The 21,411-nt window shown below is 40.8% G+C and overlaps 1 protein-coding gene across 3 annotated transcripts in view; it reads right to left on the bottom strand.

Annotated features, from left to right (window-relative positions):
- slc38a4 (solute carrier family 38 member 4) overlaps positions 1-21,411 on the bottom strand; it is a 101,648-nt gene that overhangs the window by 33,823 nt on the left and 46,414 nt on the right. For all 3 annotated transcript variants that reach the window (XM_061251194.1, XM_061251192.1, XM_061251193.1), the window contains exons 4-5: positions 18,660-18,775; positions 3,776-3,849 (exon numbers count right to left, since the gene is read on the bottom strand). In XM_061251194.1, coding sequence (XP_061107178.1) covers positions 3,776-3,849; positions 18,660-18,775 — 190 coding nt within the window. The remainder of the gene's footprint in view (positions 1-3,775; positions 3,850-18,659; positions 18,776-21,411) is intronic.

Genomic DNA, 21,411 nt, shown 5'->3' with positions numbered 1-21,411 from the left:
GTACATACACACACACATATGTGTACATACACACAAACGCTAGGTGGTCACATGGCTTCAAAGAGTTCCAAACCAAGCCTGTCGGTCTACAAATAAAAAAAGACAAGTGACTTTACAGAAGCTAATGAAAGGTAATTGTGCTTCTAAGTAGACAAGACCAAGGCACCCTGAATGACATGACAAATTACTTAATGATATGGCAAATTAGTTTAAGAGCCTTTATTATAATGCCATATCATATCCAACAAGCAGTAAAAACAGAGGCACAGAGAAAGCAGTCTACTACTACTACATTCTCCCCCAGAACTACATTTCTTTCAACAACCAAACTGAATAAATAAGAATCCAAAGTAGAAGTTATCCAGTCAGGTCCATGAATATTGGGACATAGACACAATTCTCCTCTTTTTGGCTCTATACACCACCACAATGGATTTGAAATGAAACGAACAAGATATGCTTTAACTGCAGACTTTCAGCTTTAATTTGAGGGTATTTACATCCAAATCAGGTGAACGGTGTAGGAATTACAACAGTTTCTATATGTGCCTCCCACTTTTTAAGGGACCAAAAGTAATGGGACAATTGGCTGCTCAGCTGTTCCATGGCCAGGTGTGTGTTATTCCCTCATTATCTCATTTACAAGCAGCAGATAAAAGGTCTAGAGTTCATTTCAAGTGTGCTATTTACATTTGGAAAAAAAAAACCCCTTCACAACAGTTGGCCAGATCAAGAACACTCTCCAGGAGGTAGGTGTATGTGTGTCAGTCAACAATCAAGAGAAGACTTCACCAGAGTGAATACAGAGGGTTCACCACAAGATGTAAACCATTGGTGAGCCTCAAAAACAGGAAGACCAGATTAGAGTTTACAGTTCTGGAACAACATCCTATGGACAGATGAGACAAAGATCAACTTGTACCAGAATGATGGGAAGAGAAGAGTATGGAGAAGGAAAGGAACTGCTCATGATCCAAAACATACCACCTCATCAGTGAAGCATGGTGGTGGTAGTGTCATGGCGTGGGCATGTATGGCTGCCAATGGAACTGGTTCCCTTGTATTTATTGATGATGTGACTGCTGACAAAAGCAGCAGGATGAATTCTGAAGTGTTTCGGGCAATATTATCTGCTCATATTCAGCTTATTCTTCAGAACTCATTGGACGGCGCTTCACAGTGCAGATGGACAACGTCCCGAAGCATACTGCGAAGGCAACCAAAGAGTTTTTTAAGGCAAAGAAGTGGAATGTTATGCAATGGCCAAGTCAATCACCTGACCTGAATCCGATTGAACATGCATTTCACTTGCTGAAGACAAAACTGAAGGGAAAATGCCCCAAGAACAAGCAGGAACTGAAGACAGTTGCAGTAGAGGCCTGGCAGAGCATCACCAGCGATGAATACCCTCAAATTAAAGCTGAAAGTCTGCAGTTAAAGCACATCTTGTTTGTTTCATTGTGGTGGTGTATAGAGCCAAAAAGAAGAATTGTGTCGATGTCCCAATATTTATGGACCTGACTGTAAATGAGTGATTATGGCCAAACATTTTTCTTTGTTAAGAAACAATGCATATAACAGTGTATATAAAACATTTTCTTATGAGGCTATATAAAAATGCATTCGGTCCTTCAAAATTCCAAGGCACACTTCACCTTGCCACACAGCACATGGTTTGAAAAGCACTGTTCTAGCTCTTGGCAGAAGCAATATTAAATGCATTGAACAAAAAATACTTTTGGTGTGATTTGTGAGACACAGCTCCAGGGTGAAGTACGTGTGGATCTAGCATCATATTTCCCAACCCCAATTCAAACTTTAAGCATCGTAGCTTACAATATAATGCTAAGCTGGTCATTAATGTCATTATTTGTGAAATGAGAAGTTATCGCGCAGAACAGAAACACCCGACAGATCTTCCTAGGTAGAACCACCAAATGAAACAAAACCACTGTATATAAATATAGTTATTTTTAGCATATACAGTGGCTTCAGAAAGTATTCAGACCCCTCTTTGCACAATTCAGGAAGCTCACCAAATACAATACCCTTGGTCCAAGTACATAGAGTGCACTGTATCTCTTACCATGGCAACAACTGAAATGTATGAAAATAAATAAATAGATAAAAACATATTCTAAAAATGTAAAATCGAGTACAAAACAAAAAGCACGTGCTGAGGCAGTTTACAGCCAAGTGTGAAGTGGCCGGGATGAGAGTCAGCATCTCCAAGTCCGAGGCCATGGTTCTCTGCCAGAAAACAGTGGATCACTCCCTCCGGGTTGGGAATGAGCCACTGCCCCAAGCGAAGGAGACCCCAAGTCGGGGTCTTGTTCGTAAGTGAGGGTAAAATGGAGCGTGAGATCGACAGGCGGATCGGTGCAGCATCAGCAGTAATGCTGGCCGTTGTGGTGAAGAGGGAGCTAAGCCGGAAGGCGAAGCTCTTGATTTACTGGTCGATCTATGTCCCAACCCTCACCTATGGTCATGAGCTCTGGGTAGTGACCGAAAGAACAAGATCGTGGATACAAGCGGCTGAAATGAGCTTCCTCCGTAGGGTGGCTGGGCTCAGCCTTAGGGATAGGGTGAGGACTTCGGACATCCGGAGTAGAGCTCGGATTGAAAGGAGCCCGCTGAGGTGGTTCAGGCACCTGATTAGGATGCCTCCCAGGTGCCTCCCTTTGGAGGTTTTCTGGGCATGTCCAACTGGCCTCGGGATCCCCCCGGAGGAGCTGGAAAGTGTTGCTGGGGAGAGGGACGTCTGGAATCCCCTGCTCAGCCTACTGCCACCACGACCTGACTCCAGATAAGTGAAAGACAATGGATGGATGGATGGATGCATTTAGCTACCCGTATTAGGAGCAGCTGGTCAGAAGTGTCATTTACTGTAATCCACATAACGAGCATACATTAATATTGCCAAAATAACAGAATACTGCACCCTTGACCACAAGATATCGACTGGATAAAAACACTTTTTATCCACATCATTAACCGGAGTTATTACTTTTGTTAATCATCTATTATAACATGTGGTTCGATTTCTAAGCCAACAATTTGAAAGCTTTTGCGCAGTATTTTTGAACTGTAATGAGGCAAAGAACCCAAATTACTGTGCCAATACACAAATATATTGCATGGATGTTAACCAATCAGAATTGAGTACTTAAGGAAGTCATGATATACAGGGTTTTTCCTGCATAGAGAATTCTGTGCATGAGATTGCTGTATTTGACTGTTAAAATATGGCACAATTGAAAATACAATACATTACAGCAGAATTCAAACCCCGGGGCGACATTGGCTCAGGCGGTAAGAGCAGTCATCTGGCAGTCAGAGGGTTGCCGGTATGATTCCACCCTGGGTTCGTCAAAGTGTCCCTGAGCAAGACACCCAACCCCTAAATGCTCCTGGTGAGCTGGTTGGTGCCTTGAATGGCAGCCAATCACCGTTGGAGTGTGAATGTGTGTATGAATGGGTGAATGACAAGCATCAGTTGTACAGTGCTTTGGATAAAGGTGCTATATAAATGCCAGAAGTGTTACATCAATGTATGTCACTCGCTTCTGAGAGTGATGTGCTGTGAGATTCTGTAAACTTTGTAAGTGTGCCGCAGAAGGTAAAAGGATTGGAAATGCCAAAAGGCTAAAGTATCACCTCAGCCTTATTTTTAGCCAGGAAAAACCCTGATATAAATATATAAAGATAATTTTCTAAAGAAGGTTAACTGAAAGGACTATGTTAAAACTAAGATAACATATTGTTAGGTACTTACCTCCCTCCTTTGCAGTCACTAGGAGAAGATGGATCGAATACAGGGAAAGTATGGCCACACCCAAGAGAAGGAACCTGCAACACAGAAGAGAGGCCTATTTTGGTGCCAACGGTGCAAGTGTACCATGGGATTAGAAGTAATAAATTAATTATTTTTGTCAACACGGGTTGTGCGGAAGAAACCCATACTGTACAAATGTACTGATATGAACATTGAACAATTGGTGCAGAAGCGATGACCATAACAATATGTCAAAAGGTCTAAGGTGTGTTGTTGAGTAAATACACTCAGCGACTACTTTCAGCCATTTACTGGACCTTTTTGTTTTAACTTATTGGTCTCCTGCTGCTGTAGCCCATCCATTTCAAGGTCTGACATGTTGTGTGTTCAGAGATGCCCTTCTGCATACCATAACCGTAACATGTGGTTATTTCATTTACGGTTGCCTCCCTGTCAGCTTGAACCAGTGTGGCCATTCTCTTCTGGCCTCTCATTATTCAAGGCATTTCCCCCCACAGAACTGCAGCTCATGGAATGTTTTTAGTTTTTCACACAGTTCTCTGTAAACTCTAAATACTGTTATACTTGAAAATCCCAGGAAATCATCCGTATCTGAGATAATCAAACAACCCCAACTGGCAACATCAATCATCCACGGTCAAAGTCGCTTCAATCATACTTATTTCCCATTCTGATATTTGGTCTGAACAACAACCTTTTCCTACCACTAAAGTGTACCTACAGCTTAGTTTGCCTAAAAGCTACATGAAAACCATATCAAGCCTTGTCTTGAAAACCCCCAGTGTTTCTGACTGCACTACATGTCCTGGCAAGCAATTCTACACATTGACCCATTCTCTGTGTGAAAAAATACTTTCTAATGTCTCTGCAGAATTTATCCTTTGCTAATGTATGCTTCCTCCTTCTGCTAAAAAGCCTCAATCAAATTTCCCTCATGTCTCCTACAGCCATGCAAGCCCAAGCCATAATACTCTCTCCACCGTGCTTCACAGATGAGCTTGTATGTTTTGGATCATGAGCAGATCCCATGTTTCTCCACACTTTGGCCTTTCCATCACTTGGGTATAGGTTAATCTTGGTCTCATCAGTCCATAGAACTATTGTGGCTCATTTCTGTACTGCTTTGCAAATTTTTATCGGGCCTTCGATTCTTTTTTTTGCCCGACCGCCACCCCCCTTCAGAGGATAACTCTTTTTTCCATTAGTTATTGAGAACATAAATAGGCAGTGTCACCAAAAGCATTTCCTAACATTATTGTCATGTACAAGTCAACAGTATTTAGATATTTTTGAATACCATTTCTTGATATAGTATTTCTTGAAATATCTAGGCAGACCATCTTATATTATTCAGACATATACATATACTCATACTTAAGATTTCTGATATTTATTCTAGGCAATGCCCAGCCCTCTTTTCCGACAGCTTCCCATCTTGTGAAATGTTCCGCAAGTTCGTAATTTCTTCTTGCAATATAGCCCTCCACACTAATCTGACGTTTAAAGAAATATTCAAATTAATTTATTTGTATTGATTCTACTGATCGTGTTCGATGGATAAATTCTTTAATGTTGTTCTTCGGTTTCTTCCTGGCAGGATCTACACTGGTTAGACTGTTCAATACCCCACAGGCTTAGCATCTGTTTTTGTTTTAAATTTATGAATTAATTTAAATTGTATCTTACTGACGAGTCGATTGTGGTTTTATATACAGTACTGTGCAAACGTTTTAGGCAGGTGTGAAAAAATGCTGCAAAATAAGAACGCTAATATGAATATAATATAATATAAAATAGAAATGTTAATAGTTTATTTTTATCAATGAACAAAATGCATGAACAGAAGTAGTGAATGAACAGAAGAACACAGTTTTTGAAGGAACTCGGCAGGTAGGTCTTGTACCGCTCCCCAGCCCTTCAGCGAACAAACTGCCTTCTGCTACAGCCAAATATTTCACATTTTGTCTCATCGGTCCAGAGAACCTGCTGCCATTTTTTTTGCACCCCAGTTCCTGTGTTTCTGTGCATAGTTGAGTCGCTTAGCCTTGTTTCCACGTCGGAAGTATGGCTTTTTGGCTGCAATTCTTCCATGAACACCACTTCTGACCAGACGTCTCCACACAGTAGATGGATGTACTTGGGTCCCACTGGTTTCTGCCAATTCTGAGCTTATGGCACTGCTGGACATCTTCCGATTGTGAAGGAAGTAAGCATGATGCGTCTCATCTGCTGCACTAAGCTTCCTTGGCCGACCTGTGTCGACTGTGTCTACAATCCTCAACGTTGTCCATTTCTTTGTGCTTCTTCAATGGAGCTTGGACAGCACATCTGGAAACCTTGAAATTTCTGCCTGGGAGAGACCTTGCTGATGCAGTATAACTACCTTGCGTCTTGTTGCTGTGCTCAGTCTTGCCATGGTTTATGACTTCTGACATTAAACTGTCTTCAGTTTGGAAGCAGAGTTTTGCTGTTCCTCACCCAGTTTTAACCCTCTAACACAACTGCTTCGGTTTCAGTTAATGATTGTGTTTCAACCTACATATTAAATTGATTATCATTAGCTCCTGTTTGGTCACACACCTGACTATATGCCTACAAAATCTTTGTGCAAGTGTACCAAGAAGAATTGATACTGGATTGAAGGCAAACGGTGGTCACACCAAATATTGATATGATTTCAATTTTTCTTCTGTTCACATACTTTATTTTTTATCAGTTAACAATTTCTACTTTACAGCTGTTTTTCACACCTGCCTAAAACTTTTGCACAGTACTGTATGAGCTTAAAAACTAGGTCTCATGGAATTGGGCAATTCATTTGGTATATATGAAGTATATATGAGGTTGCTATCAATGATTTAGACTTAAGGTAGAAGGTATAAATCATTTTGTTTATCTTTTTAACCAGTTCAAATGTGTAATACTTGGACGACAAACTAATAACGGGGTATTACCATTATTCATTTTCCTTTTCCATTTTAATGGCAGGGCAGACATCCTTTGGTTGAAATTTTGCAGAGAGCATATATAACCAAATACTCAACTAAGCTGCTTTATTTACAATATTACTGATAAATACTACCCCATTATCAAACATTTTCTTTCAAAAGAAAGGTTTACCGCCAAATAGAACATTTGAATTTAACCATATAATTTGAAAAGGGATTTAGCAGGAGTTGGTAAGGACATATAATAATATGTGAACTAAGATAGCACAAGATAATTTATCAATGTGATTTTACCATATAAAGTAAAAGGCATTCCTTTCCATGGTTGCAGTACTCCATTTTATTACATTTATTATGAACTCATTATTATTCCATCAATTTGTTCCTATTTATAAGTATATGTATACTCAGTATATCAACAGGTCCATCAGTCCAGTTTATTGGAAGATTACAGGGCAAAGTGAAATTTTTCCCTTGAAGAGACCTAATCCTAAAAATGGTACATTTATCATAATTGGGCTTCATGCCAGAATGGTTAGAGAAATAATCCAAGTTCAGTAAGCGCTTGTCAACATGACAACTGTGGTTCTAAGGGAAGATGTGTCATCTGCATACATTGAGACCTTTGTATTCAGACTGTGGATTTCTAAACCTTTGATATTACAGTTTGCTCTGATCATAATTGACAGTATATCGCTATTATAAACAGATAAGGTGATAAGGGACAGCCTTGTTTGACCCTAGTTAACAGTGTTATATTTGCTGAGAAATTACCATTATTTATCATTTTACATCTTGCACTGTAACGTTTACCCATTTAATTAATGAGTCATCAAAATTGAAAAAGTCAGCAATGGATATCAGGCCTGCTTTATTTGATGTTTCATAATGCCAAATAATCTCAAATAACTGTCATATATTGTCACCAATATATCACCGGTGTAAAATTCCAGAATGATCATAATTCTTGTATCGAATTATACTGGGTAATACCCTTTTTATATGGAGAGCTATACACTTTGCTAATATTTTGGCATCACAACTGTAGGGACTACAACTTCCACATTCCCACAGGAAAATTCCGCGACGTCCACCACGAATGACGTCTAACTTGGTTCAGCCAATCCCGTAATGGCGGGAGCAATAAACGGTCCCATATAAGAGCAAGACACGTTCTTGGGATCCTTCTTCTGCTTTTTCTGCCTCTTCTGCTTCTTCTCTTCGACGCACCCTTTTTGGCCATTCGCTTCAGCTCATCTGCTCCGAGACTCGGACAGAGGCTGAATGCTGCACAGCGCACTACCAGGCCTACGGACACACCCAGTTACCTCGCTGTAACTTCGTGGCCTATAGCGAGTGGAAACTGGTGTACGCGGAACGCTACATCAGTTTACTCCTGCAAAGCTCACCATCGAACAACAGCAACAAACTTTTCCACCCGGAAAAAGGACAAGCGAACATCCTTCCAGCAACCGAGTGGACCAGACGACAGCGCGCGGCTAAGACGCCCCAGCCTGCGCATCTCTCCAGGACACGCATTCACAGCACCATCGCGGCTCCTATAAGGACAGCACGTCTTTTGGATCCAATACGTATGGACTCAGTAAGAGAACAAACATTCAGGCATAGCCAGTGTTTAGTTTAGTCTTAACTGTTTTTGTGAATCTGTGTTTCAATATTTACCATCCTACTATTGTAATGCGTTTGGTTAGCTACATATATATGTACGTGAATTGATTCACCGTCTTTTGCGCATATATAGAGTAAAACTACTCAAGTAGTCCCATCTCACAGCTAACTCTAACTCATTACCTTACCCAGAACTCTAGCTTACTCAAGCTAGCTACTCCCACCTTTCCTTTGTTCAAGCGACGTGCGTGCGTGCACACCCTAACTTAACCTACAAATTTCCTTACTAACTTCCCGATAGTTTATCTGTTCTGTGTTTAATAAATAAATAAATATATTTTATTAAACCCCGGTGTCCGTTTTGGAATCACATAGACATGAGAGCCGAGTTAAAGCAGTCTTTCAAAGAACTTCCAACCTTCAGGTTATCGGTATGTTTAATCATTAATATTGGTTATTTTAATTATTAATTAAAATACTAAATTTGTGGTTAGATATTTCTGATAATAGTAATTTTATGAGACTGATTACTTTTTGCAGTTATACTGCTACACAACGTTTAACTGGCGCCCCGGTTTCGTAGAGAGTAAAATCCCTGCATTATTTGGCGGCCCGTGCGAGGACCCAACATAATTTGGAGTCCCGTGCGAGGACCCCTACATATTTTCGCGGCCCGTGCGAGGACCCTACATAATTTGGAGTCCCGTGCGAGGACCCCAACATATTTTGGTGCCCCGTGTGAGGCAGACTAGCTTTGGCTCAAATTTCATGTCTTGTGACTTCATAACGAATTCCCCATCCTAATTTGGAGCTCTGCGTGAGAAAGACGAGCTTTGGCTCATATCACGTCACGTGACTCCAGAACGAATTCTCGGCATTCTTTGGTTCTCAGCTAAATAGCCACAAGTGCAATTTTCTGAAAAGACCACTAGATGTCACCCTTGTACCATTTTTGAAAGCCTGCATGAGCCGCTTTCTCAATATACTGCCCCCTCGTGTAACATTGTGGCATTACATTCGTAATCTTACACGGCAGTTTGTTGATTGGCATTTACCTTCCGGTATAATACGTATTATCAATAATAGTATTATTAGCCGCACTGTATTATTAATTATAATTACTTTGTCAAATTAATTTTAATAATTAATCGAATTTTACATTTAAATCCAAATTTAATTGTAATTTCAACCAATCACATTCTGGTATTTAGGATTAATGTGATGAGCATCACAGTTCCTATTTTACGGTCTGAATATCCGCCATATGTTCGGTCATTTTGCGGTTGTTGCATTGCAGTACCGCTAGTGCAACTCGAGTCCCTGTGTGATGCTACAGCTACCTTGTACTATAGTTAGAGAATAATCAAAGAGCGTTTTAAATTCTTTATCCTTCATCACAACTTGTATGTTGGATTGTGATATTGGGGAACAATTCATTACCAACTGTTAGGAGCTCAAGGCCCTTGTCAAATTGTTCACTTCAAGAGTACCCTCTTAAGTTACTGATTTTAGCTTTTAGCTTTATTTGGCTTGAGATATGGAACCCATATCTATTGATGAGTACCTTTCCTTTTTAGCCCAAGGTTTAGCACCTGGCTACATAGCTTTCCTGAATCAGATGAACCTCACTGATTGTAGGAAAGAAATGTTCTCCTTAAATCAACGAGAAAGGTCACTCCCCCACCCAGTCAAAAGACCCAATTCTAAGTTGTCTGGTCCTGAATTTTGCCAGACAGATTAGTCTTGCTCTTCAGAGCAACAAAAACTTAGAATCAGAGATGGCATACCTCAAAGGACAACACACCAGTGTTTTACTTGAGCTTCAAACTGTTGGCAAGAAAGCAGTACAATACTTGCGTGATCTGCATTCAGCCAAATCAGATCTTTGTTCCTACAGAGAGGAATTATTTCAGTTGAAGAGTGGATGCCACAAGCTACCACATCCACTCTCTTCTGTAAGCCTGCTTTCTCAGGCTTGCCCAACTCCAGCTTCTCCTGCTTCCTCCTTACACCACAAGGCGGGGGAAGGGGGGTCACAAATTGATTCGGGTTTGTCAGATCCCGGTTCCACAGCTTGCTCTGATGGAGACTCGTCAGTCTCCTCAGATTGCAGTGCTGTTGACCACCCATGCAATGGTTTGCCCACCTCTTCCCTGGAGAGGGAAAGGGGGGACTCCATCCCAACGGTGGTCCATCTCCGCAAGGGAGAAACAGTCAGGCAAGTACAGGACTGCACCTTCCATGCCCACCCCTCTCGTGAGGAGGTCAGGGAACCCTCCCGTGGACACGGTAGAGGAGATCTAGCGTTATTAATTGGGCACACAAAAAGCAACGCTAATCCCGCTAGCTTTCCCTTTATAACTGAGAGGATAGGTGACAGCTCTGTACAGTACACTGACAGCGACAATTCATCTTCTGCCAACCATTGTGAGAATGACTGTTTTGTAGCTCCGCTCCCTAAACCAAACCGAGGACGTCGAGCTCCGCATGAAACGCATTCACATTCAAATGTGATTTCAGTCTCTCCTTCTCCAAACAGGCAGACTAGTGCAACTTCACATAGTCTTCGCTTTGAGGAGCTAGAGGCCATGGCGAAGTATGTCCACACATTTGACCCCAAGGACTCCGAATTTAACATTCAGTTACTTGAGAGAAGTTGAACACTGTCTCTCGGATCTGCCCAGGGCAACCGATCGAGAAAAGGTACGACTTGTATGGAAAACCTCTACCAGAGAGATCCATACATTTATGGAACAACTTCCACCACAGGTTCGTTCCAGCTATCCCAAGGTTTGTGAAGCGTTGGTAGCGGAGTACCTGCCACGGTTTGATCAGGCCACGGCCATGATCAAATCTGTGGAGGTTAAACATAGCCGTACAGAACGACCAAAAGACTTTTACCAACGGCTTAAACATGCTTTTTTCCAGGGCAGAAACGGACCAGGCTTAGATGAAGATCAAGCCTTCAAATCCCTTTTTGTGCACAACCTGCACCCCTGTGTCCGAACTCATGTTTCATTGTTTTCAAGGGGCCAACACTCAGCCCTTGAATTAAGAAATGAAGCCCAAATGGTCTGGGACACTTTAAGGATTGTGCCCAGGAATGAGATATTGGAAACAGCTAAGCACGTTGTTCCAACCAAGCCCGCCAGCACTTCCCAAGTTGCCTCATTAAAGGCTAATGGCTCAAAACAACGGCATGTGAGTAAGTTCCCGGTTAAGAGCCACCGTGGTCGCTTCTCACACTCTGATTCCAGCCGGAATTGGAGAGAAGACCGACCTGGTAGGCCCAAGCCTCAGAGTCACCAGCATGACTCTGATAGGGAAGATACCTTGTCTGAAGAGAGCTTCTTCAGTTCCTCTGAGGACAACTAAAGCCTCTAACCTGCCTCTAACCTGTTCAGTAGTGTGTATGCCTTGAGTAACCACTCCAAAGAGCTATCTGGTCTTGTTCAACCTCCATCAAAAGACTGAATAAGACTGATCTATAGCCGTGGTCTCCTCACAGGCAGACTCCCAGCTGAAGCTTTGACCACTTTCTTTTGCACACCTTTCCTACCAAAGGGGGGTGGCAAAATAAACTGGTAGTTTATAGCAGCCACTTACATTTGCATGTAGCAGCAGCAAACGCAGATCGTAAGTAGGTGCTGTAGAGTCAAATCCGACACCTGTCATAACTCGTAAACGTTCATTGCTTCTTTCTACACCTACTGAACCATCGTAAAGTATTGCATGTAGAAACTAGTGTAATCTTTACAAGTATATTGCCTTACTCCACCTCTTCCCCAAGCAAGACAAGACCACTTGTGAGCTTACCACATCATTTAGAAATGAGACCACCTCTCCATTTCCTTCCTGATGACACAGCCATAAGGTTAAGCTTGGATACAGAAAGCTGCCCTAATTTGAAAATGTCCCCACATATTTCAGATGACAACCCTCGTCAGCAACCTGACTGTAGGGACTAGAACAATTGGTCAGTCTGAACAAGACTTCCAAAAAGGCTACAGCCTCTCCATCCTAGACCCCTACATCATCTGAACATTTTCATGGCTGGGTCATTCCTGTTGGTGCTCCACCTTCTGGACACCATCCAATAACTAACAAAACACCTGAACTAACAAAACGACTAACCCTTTCACCAAGGTTTCTTATGTTTTGTGACAATGTATTCACTGTTTGACCTTAGTGTTTCACATTGTTTGTATCATGTGTTTTAGACCAGTTTAGTTAATTGTTGATAAATGCCTGGATGTTTGTCAGTCAGTTGTGAACTGTGTTACCGACCCAATGTACTTGACCTGTGGACTGTGAACTGACTTTTGTGCTCTCAAGGAACACTGGCTTCAGCCGCATCCTGAGACCGCAGGGGGGATGTAGGGACTACAACTTCCACATTCCCACAGGAAAATTCCGCGACGTCCACCACGAATGACGTCTAACTTGGTTCAGCCAATCCCGTAATGGCGGGAGCAATAAACGGTCCCGTATAAGAGCAAGACACGTTCTTGGGATCCTTCTTCTGCTTTTTCTGCCTCTTCTGCTTCTTCTCTTCGACGCACCCTTTTTGGCCATTCGCTTCAGCTCATCTGCTCCGAGACTCGGACAGAGGCTGAATGCTGCACAGCGCACTACCAGGCCTACGGACACACCCAGTTACCTCGCGGTAACTTCGTGGCCTATAGCGAGTGGAAACTGGTGTACGCGGAACGCTACATCAGTTTACTCCTGCAAAGCTCACCATCGAACAACAGCAACAAACTTTTCCACCCGGAAAAAGGACAAGCGAACATCCTTCCAGCAACCGAGTGGACCAGACGACAGCGCGCGGCTAAGACGCCCCAGCCTGCGCATCTCTCCAGGACACGCATTCACAGCACCATCGCGGCTCCTATAAGGACAGCACGTCTTTTGGATCCAATGCGTATGGACTCAGTAAGAGAACAAACATTCAGGCATAGCCAGTGTTTAGTTTAGTCTTAACTGTTTTTGTGAATCTGTGTTTCAATATTTACCATCCTACTATTGTAATGTGTTAGGTTAGCTACATATATATGTACGTGAATTGATTCGCCGTCTTTTGCGCATAGAGTAAAACTACTCAAGTAGTCCCATCTCACAGCTAACTCTAACTCATTACCTTACCCAGAACTCTAGCTTACTCAAGCTAGCTACTCCCACCTTTCCTTTGTTCAAGCGACACGCGCGCTCGCACGCGCCCACACACACACACACATACATACATACATACATACATACATACCACGCCCTAACTTAACCTACAAATTTCCTTACTAACTTCCCGTTAGTTTATCTGTTCTGTGTTTAATAAATAAATAAATATATTTTATTAAACCCCGGTGTCCGTTTTGGAATCACATAGACATGAGAGCCGAGTTAAAGCAGTCTTTCGAAGAACTTCCAACCTTCAGGTTATCGGTATGTTTAATCATTAATATTGGTTATTTTAATTATTAATTAAAATACTAAATTTGTGGTTAGATATTTCTGATAATAGTAATTTTATGAGACTGATTACTTTTTGCAGTTATACTGCTACACAACGTTTAACTGGCGCCCCAGTTTCGTAGAGAGTAAAATCCCTGCGTTATTTGGCGGCCCGTGCGAGGACCCTACATAATTTGGAGTCCCGTGCGAGGACCCCTACACAACACTGAAGCTTTATGCGTCCTTATATTGACCATTCAGTTCTTGTAAAGTACAGTGAAGAGATTACACCTTCTTGTAGGGCATTGGATAGACTACCAGTGTAATATGTCAAATTAAATAATTTAAGTAACGGTTCTTTAATATACTCATAGAACATTTGGCATACCTCAATTGGAATACCATCCAGCCCTGGGGTTTTACCAGGCTTAAAGGATTTAATTCCAGAAAGGAGTTCATTACATTACATTACATTACATTAATGGCATTTGGTAGACGCTCTTATCCAGAGCGACATACAACAAAGTGCATACCCATAACCAGGGATAAGTGCGCTGAAAGACCCTAGAGGGAAGAATTAAGTGTTTTTTTTCCATATTAGTAAGTTTTTTCCCCACAATTCTCAGGGAAAAGCTTTAAGTGGTGTAATTAGTGATGAAAATTAGAATATATTTGAGAAATAATTAACTTCTTCCTTCAAAATATCAATTGGTAATCATTGTTACTCCATTACTTGACATCAATTTTGATTCAACATAGAAACTCCTGTAGAAATGCAAGTCAAAAAAGAAATGTGTACATTTATGTCCCTTCTCCATCCACTTTGCTTTATGCTCAAAGGCATTTTCTTGCAATAATAGTTTCAGCTCTTTTTGTTTATCTTCCAATTTAACAGCGTATTAAAACCCAAATAATAAAAAAATACCATAATAATATTATTTTTAATGTGTCTTGCAGATTCTGTACATTATCACTTGTTTCAAGAAATGCAGTTAATTAGTATTTGGTCCATATACACTCAGAGAGCACTTCATCAGGTATTTCTTAGACTTATTTTTTTAGACTTCTACTACTATAGCCTATCCACTAAAGAGTTATGATGTGTTGTGTGTACAGAAATGCTCTCCTGCATACCACTGTTGTAATGTGTGGTTATTTGCGTTACTGCCACCTTCCTGTCAGCTTTGACCAGTCCGGCCATTCTCCTCTGACCTCTCATTACCAATGCGTCTCGGTCTGCACAACTGCTGCTCGCTGTATTCTTTTTGTTTTTTGCACCATTCTTTGCAAATTCGAGAGACTAGTGTGCGTGAAAATCCCAGGAGATCAGCAGTTTCTGAGAAACTGCCACCAACAATCATTCACGGTCAAAGTCACTTGCATCAATTATTTTCCCCATTCTGATTGTTGATGTAAACATTAACTGAAGCTCCTGAACTCTATCTACATGACTGTATGCATTGCACTGCTGCCACACAATTGGCGGATTTGATAATCGCATGAATAAGTAGGTGTAATAAAGTAAAAATGTTCCTAATAAAGTGCTCGGTGAGTGTAAGTTTATAAGGCATATCCTTTTTTTTCCATCTATTTGTACGTTTAAAATGATAAATCTACCCTGCAAATCAGGTTGTGAGGAAAGTAATACATATTCTATATTTTTTCTAGACATCTATTTAGTATCTTTTAGGCTGAATTGGCCCATCCCACTCTTCTTTCCACGAAACCTCATCAAATGGTACTGAATGGGTGTTCTTTTTCTCTTAGCCATGTAAATATTTCTTTGTTGTTTCTTGTGATCTGCCAATCCATTGCAGTTATAGCTTGCTAAGCTTATTACCCCAGATACCATATACAGCTAGATATTTAAGATCATATTTCGCTATGTAGATAGAATAATTTGGCTGCCAGCGACCTAGTAAATTGATAACTGTTCTCCCATTTCCTACCCAAAAAAAGAGCTTCCCCATTCCCCATTCCAGACCCCCATCCTGGAACCCTCCTTTTGGGATCGCACCTCAAACGCCTCCAGAGGAAAGAAAAAACTGAACTAGAGATAAGGAATTGGAAGGAAAAAAAAACAAAAAAAACTTTTATTTAAATTCAGTATGATATGCTGAGTAATTTACTTATTGTTGACTTTAAGGGAGTCATTACCTACTTGGATACCCATATCTCTCCCCCCCTTTCTCACCTTTCCTCTTCTTCCTTTCTCCTTTTTTCCTTTACCCTTCTTTCCTTCCTTCCTTCTTTTTTCCTTCCCTTACCCTTCCTTCTCCCCCTCCCTTCTATCAACAGTCATGATTATAATAGAAGTGATGTAGCAAATCACAAGTGCTGACCACAAATCTATAATACTACAAAAAAAACCATACTATAGTAGTAATTATAACAATATTAATGATCATATAAACAATAGAAAGGGAAAAAATTCACAAAAACATCTTTTAAAGTATGGTAAAAACCTGAAAAAATGTCCAAAAGGTCTCAGCATGTAGTCCAGTCCAATCACAGCAGTCACCGTCAGTTGGACCTACGCTTCATTTTATTGCATTATTGGATAGTCTTGTCCAAAATCTCTGTTGGATATTGCTCACTCATGGATAATGTTTTTTTAAGCTCCCAGCCTCTCTCCAACAGAGCCCACTTTGCTCTGTGCCACCACAGTCGTGCAACAAGGGGTTAGGTCTTATGGCCAAATTTATGCACTCTTATGAAACAGTTTTCACTGACCTGTTGGTCGTTCATCTTCAGCAAGTCCTTCATGAAGCGTTCGACCACTTCCTCAGTTGCTTCGTCATTTTCATTCTCGCCCTCCTTTATCCCCACGAATATGACATTTCTCGCATTCTCCTGCATTTGAGGTCCAATAACTCCTGATGCCCTTCAGGACTTCTTGCAAGACATTGTGTTGCATTCGAAGGTGCTCATTATTGAGGAAATCATCATTTTTTTGGTCCCTCACTAAGCATGCTTGGCATCGTTAGAGCTCACACTATTCACATACTCGTCCACTAAATGTTCAAATGCAATGTTCAAATGTCCATGTCGTCCACCAGTTCTGTGTTATTATCCAGATCTATGGTGCATCGATTAGTCGGGATTTAATTCATTCATGGGGCGAGAGGAGGGGAGCTCACTCAAGCTGCCTGCTCCACCATAACCGGAAGTGAAGACGCCTGCCAATTCTTACTACTGATGAGTGGTTTGCATCTTGTGGTATAGCCTCTATATAGTCTTCTTCGAACAGTTGATTGAGATAATCTCCACAAGGCAGAAGGGAAGGTGTTTTTGATGTCATTGTCTAATGTTTTGGGGTTTTTCTTTCTAGCTCTCACAATGTTTCTGTCATCAACTGCTGTTGTTTTCCTTGGTCAACCTGTTTGATGTCTGTTGCTCAGTATACCACTTTTTTTTTTTTTTTAGGACATTCCAAGTTGTTGTACAAGCTATCCCTTCAAAAGGGCCTGCTTTTCTTCCAAAAAACCCATGACTGAAACCATTCAGAACTATTTATTGTTTAACCAATCAATCTAACAGGACACAACTGGGTAAGAAACACCTTTCAGTCATATGTTCCAATACTTTTGCTCTGATACAAAAGGCCATATGCTCCAAGTTGTTTAACAAAGCTAGAAAAAACGTACGTCTTTTGACCTCAAATTCAACTGTCTTCAGCGTATAGCAAAAACTGTTCATTGGACCTTGCTATTCCAATACTTTTGAAGGAGACTGTATGTAAATAGCTAATGTTCGTAATTTACCATCAGTTATCATCAGAAATGAAGCATAACAAACTTGTCAGTATCAATCTGTTTGAACTCGAACTTATACTTTTTACCTCTCATAATATGATTCTCAATGAGTGTACACGATTTATGACATTCTTCCATTCCCATATTACACCTTAGTTTATTAACTTTTTATACAAAATAATTGTTAAAATAATTTGCCAATGGTTTAGTTATAAACGTTCTGTAATAGACTGTCTACCCATTATGGGTACACACTTCAACACTTTCCATAGTTTTTTTCCATGGTATTGAACCCCTTTTATTCTGCGCTGATAATACTCTTTTTCTTTTGGTTCAGTTCAGTTACTTGATTTTGTAAGGTGCAGTATGTATCCGAAATCAGATTACAATGTGGTACCAATGTTTCATTTTAAAGCATCATGGACAGTTTATGCATTTTCTGAGAGGTTCTGCACAGGTATTTGGCCCCTGAGATATCTTAGACCCTATGGCAATGAAGAATGGTAGTTCCCACTTGAAAGATGCAAACACGAGTTTGGCAATTTAGCCATTCATTTGGAAACAATAAGGCACACCAGAGTACACCGCTTACATTTTTCTTAATAGATCTCTAATAGTTCTGCATATCACCCTCATAAACTCAGTTTCCATAGATGCAAGAAGAACAGCATCTCTCATAAGCCACCCTTTGTGTGACTTCACCAGATACTGGTGGATTTCATGAATCTGTGGATTTATTTTTCTTTGGTGAGTGCACTAAGGACTCTTCCCACTTGCAAGATGAGGCCATAGGCTCAACTATTTCATCATATTGGGGAGCCAGTAGACTTAAGACACTGCTCCAATCTGAGGCAGAGCCTTGCAGAAAGTAATGTGGTCTGAAATAGACTCCTAACCACACTGGAATGCATGTTACTTTGTTATGGTCTTTGTCCTAACCCTGGAAGAAAAGAGCAGGTATTTTACTGTGCTAGGGTACTATACCTACAGAAGCAGCAGCACAGGGGGAGATGGGTGGAGCTAGTTATACAGAAAATGGTTAAACAGTGTATCTGCACAAAGGTAAGATTGAGTTACACTTACACAAACAGAAGGATCCCTGTGTTGGACATGGCGTAGGACAGGCCCAGGATCCCACTGCCCATGATGGCATTGCTAAGATTGAAGACAGACATCCCAAAAGAGGTGTGTCCAGGGTGCTACTCACAGGGACACAAAAGCAGGACAATAGTTACACACAAATACACACACACGCACACGCACACGCAAGAACACACAAAAAAGTACAAACACACACGCAAAGGAGCATGAATTCACACATCCACTCACTAGGGATGTGAAAAAACATTCTTCATGGTTGAATATCTACCCATGTCATGAGTTTAAGTCAAAACCTCATTATGATATGATAAATCCTGCATGTGCAATCAAATGTATAAAATTTCATGTGATGTCAAGACAGCTGGCCGCCATATTAACATAACAAAACATAAGGTAATGGCAATAACAGGCCATTCAGCCCAGGAATGCTTGCCTTTTCCTACCCCTAAGTGTACATGCTGCTTAGTTTTCCTAAAAGCTAGCACCGTATCAAGCCTGGTCTTGAAAACCCCCAGTGTCTCTGCCTACAAGTCCTGGCAAGCTATTCCACACATTGACCACTCGCTGTGTGAAAAAATACTTCCTAATATCTGTACGGAATTTCTCCTTTGCCAATTTCCATTTGTGCCCTCTCATACTGCCAACGAACTCACCCTGAAGACTTGCCTATAATTCACCTTTAATGAATTTAAAAGCCTAAATCAAATCCAAAAGTCTCCTTTTACTAAGCTTGAAGAGACTAAGCATCTTAAGTCCATCCTCATAGCTCTTATCTTTAACACATGGAATCAATCTGGTTGCCCTTCTCTGAACCTTTGCCAGTGCCTCTATATCTTTCCTATAGTCACCAGAACTGCACAGTACTCCAAGTGTGGTCTAACAAGAGGTATACGGTGAGTATAACTTCCTTAGACTTATTGAACACTCTTGACTATGTACCCTAGCATCCTGTTGGAATTTACTGCTACCACACATTGACTAGACCCTGAAAGGCTTTGGTCAACTATTACCCTCAAGTCTTTTTCAGCCTGTGAACCCTCTGGGGTTGGCGGTGTCAACTTTCCTTTATATCTGGATGATTAACTTTGTGAGATTTTATCATACAGATGCAACAAACATATTGACAGAAACCTTAGAATCTTGACTTACCAATGTACATACTGACAAGTAATATTAATTGTTTCAAATCTTTAAAATTAGATGGATAAGATCACTGAATTTCACTCACTCATTTCACTCACTTTCAACAACTTCATTCACTTAGCACCTTTATCCAAAGCTCTGTACAATTGATGCTTCTCATTCACCCATTCACCCATTCATACACACACTCACACACTCACACACCGACGGTGATTGGCTGCCATGCAAGGCAAGACCAGCTCGTCAGGAGCATTTGGGGGTTAGGTGTCTTGCTCAGGGACACTTCGACACAGCCCAGGCGGGGGATCGAACCGGCAACCCTCCAACTGCCAGACGACTGCTCTTACTGAGCCATGTCGCCCCATGTGTGTACTGCAACTTATCCAGCTTCGTTTGAATATTCAGTAACATGAGCGTAACATTCAGTAACATGCGATAAAGGCGCTATATAAAATGCCAACCATTTAAATGTCCAGCAGTCTGTAGTCATGCTGGCAAGCAGGCTGGTAGATATATTTTTTTAAATGCATTGGTTAAAATTACAATTCTACATGTTTTCTTCCCTTTCTCTATGGCTTCTGCCTAATATACTTGATTGACATGAAATGTGCCCAATCTGCTGCTATTGAGAACTTTGTTACAGACAATGTTGTGCACTCAAAATTCCGTGGACAGGTTAATGTCCAGCATTTGTGTGAAATACAGTAACATAACATCGTCTCGTGGTGGCAACACAATAAATCTGGGCTATTTTAGACAGGGAAACCGATGGAAATGGTGTAAATATAAAAACAGTTACAGTGGGATGCAAAAATTTGGGCACCCTGGTTTAAATATCTGTTGCAATGAATCTGTATGTGATCAAAAGCAAACCTGAACTGATGGTTAAACATGAGACATCTCTGCAAATCTTAAAGCAAGTAATTGTTTTTTATTTTCATTATTTACTCTTTATAAATTAAAACAAACAGAGAAAACGGCTCTGTGTTACTTTTTAAGAAGACCAAGGTGACTTACTCACTTCAATGAGTCAGCTGAGTATAATTCCAGGGCTGGACTTTTTATTCAGAAGTAACTCCATGCCTTCTAAAGTATCCAACTGCAGTGGCCGTTCTTTCTGGTGTTAACAACCATAGGTTGCACTAAACAGTCCAAGGATGAAGATGGTTCATTTCCACCAAGAAGGAGAAGGCTACAAAACTCTCAAGTCTTCAAGTCTATTTACACTGTCAGAAACATTATTAGAAAATAGAAGATAATGGAACAATTGAAGTCAAGGCAAGGTCTGCAAGACCAAAAAAGATTTCAGATAGAATGGCCCGAGACCTGGTGAGAAATGCTCAGAAGAACCCACAAATTACAAATTAAGTATTTTTAGTTGGCTAGGTAAGCAGTGTTTGGATAGTTAACTTTGGTCACTTTTGCTCTGTTTGTTTGTTTCTTTGTTCTCAAAAAAAAAAAAAAAAAAAAAAAAAAAAAAAAAAGGGCCCTCGTCCTTATCTTTGTTGTACAGGTAGCAGTTGAAATTGTACTTCCCTCTAGGGTCTTTCAGCGAACTTATCCCTGGTTATGGGTATGCACTTTGTCGTAC

This window comes from Conger conger, chromosome 8, assembly GCF_963514075.1.
Source record: "Conger conger chromosome 8, fConCon1.1, whole genome shotgun sequence".
NCBI classification, from domain to species: domain Eukaryota; kingdom Metazoa; phylum Chordata; class Actinopteri; order Anguilliformes; family Congridae; genus Conger; species Conger conger.
This window is presented reverse-complemented; position numbering and strand designations above follow the sequence as displayed.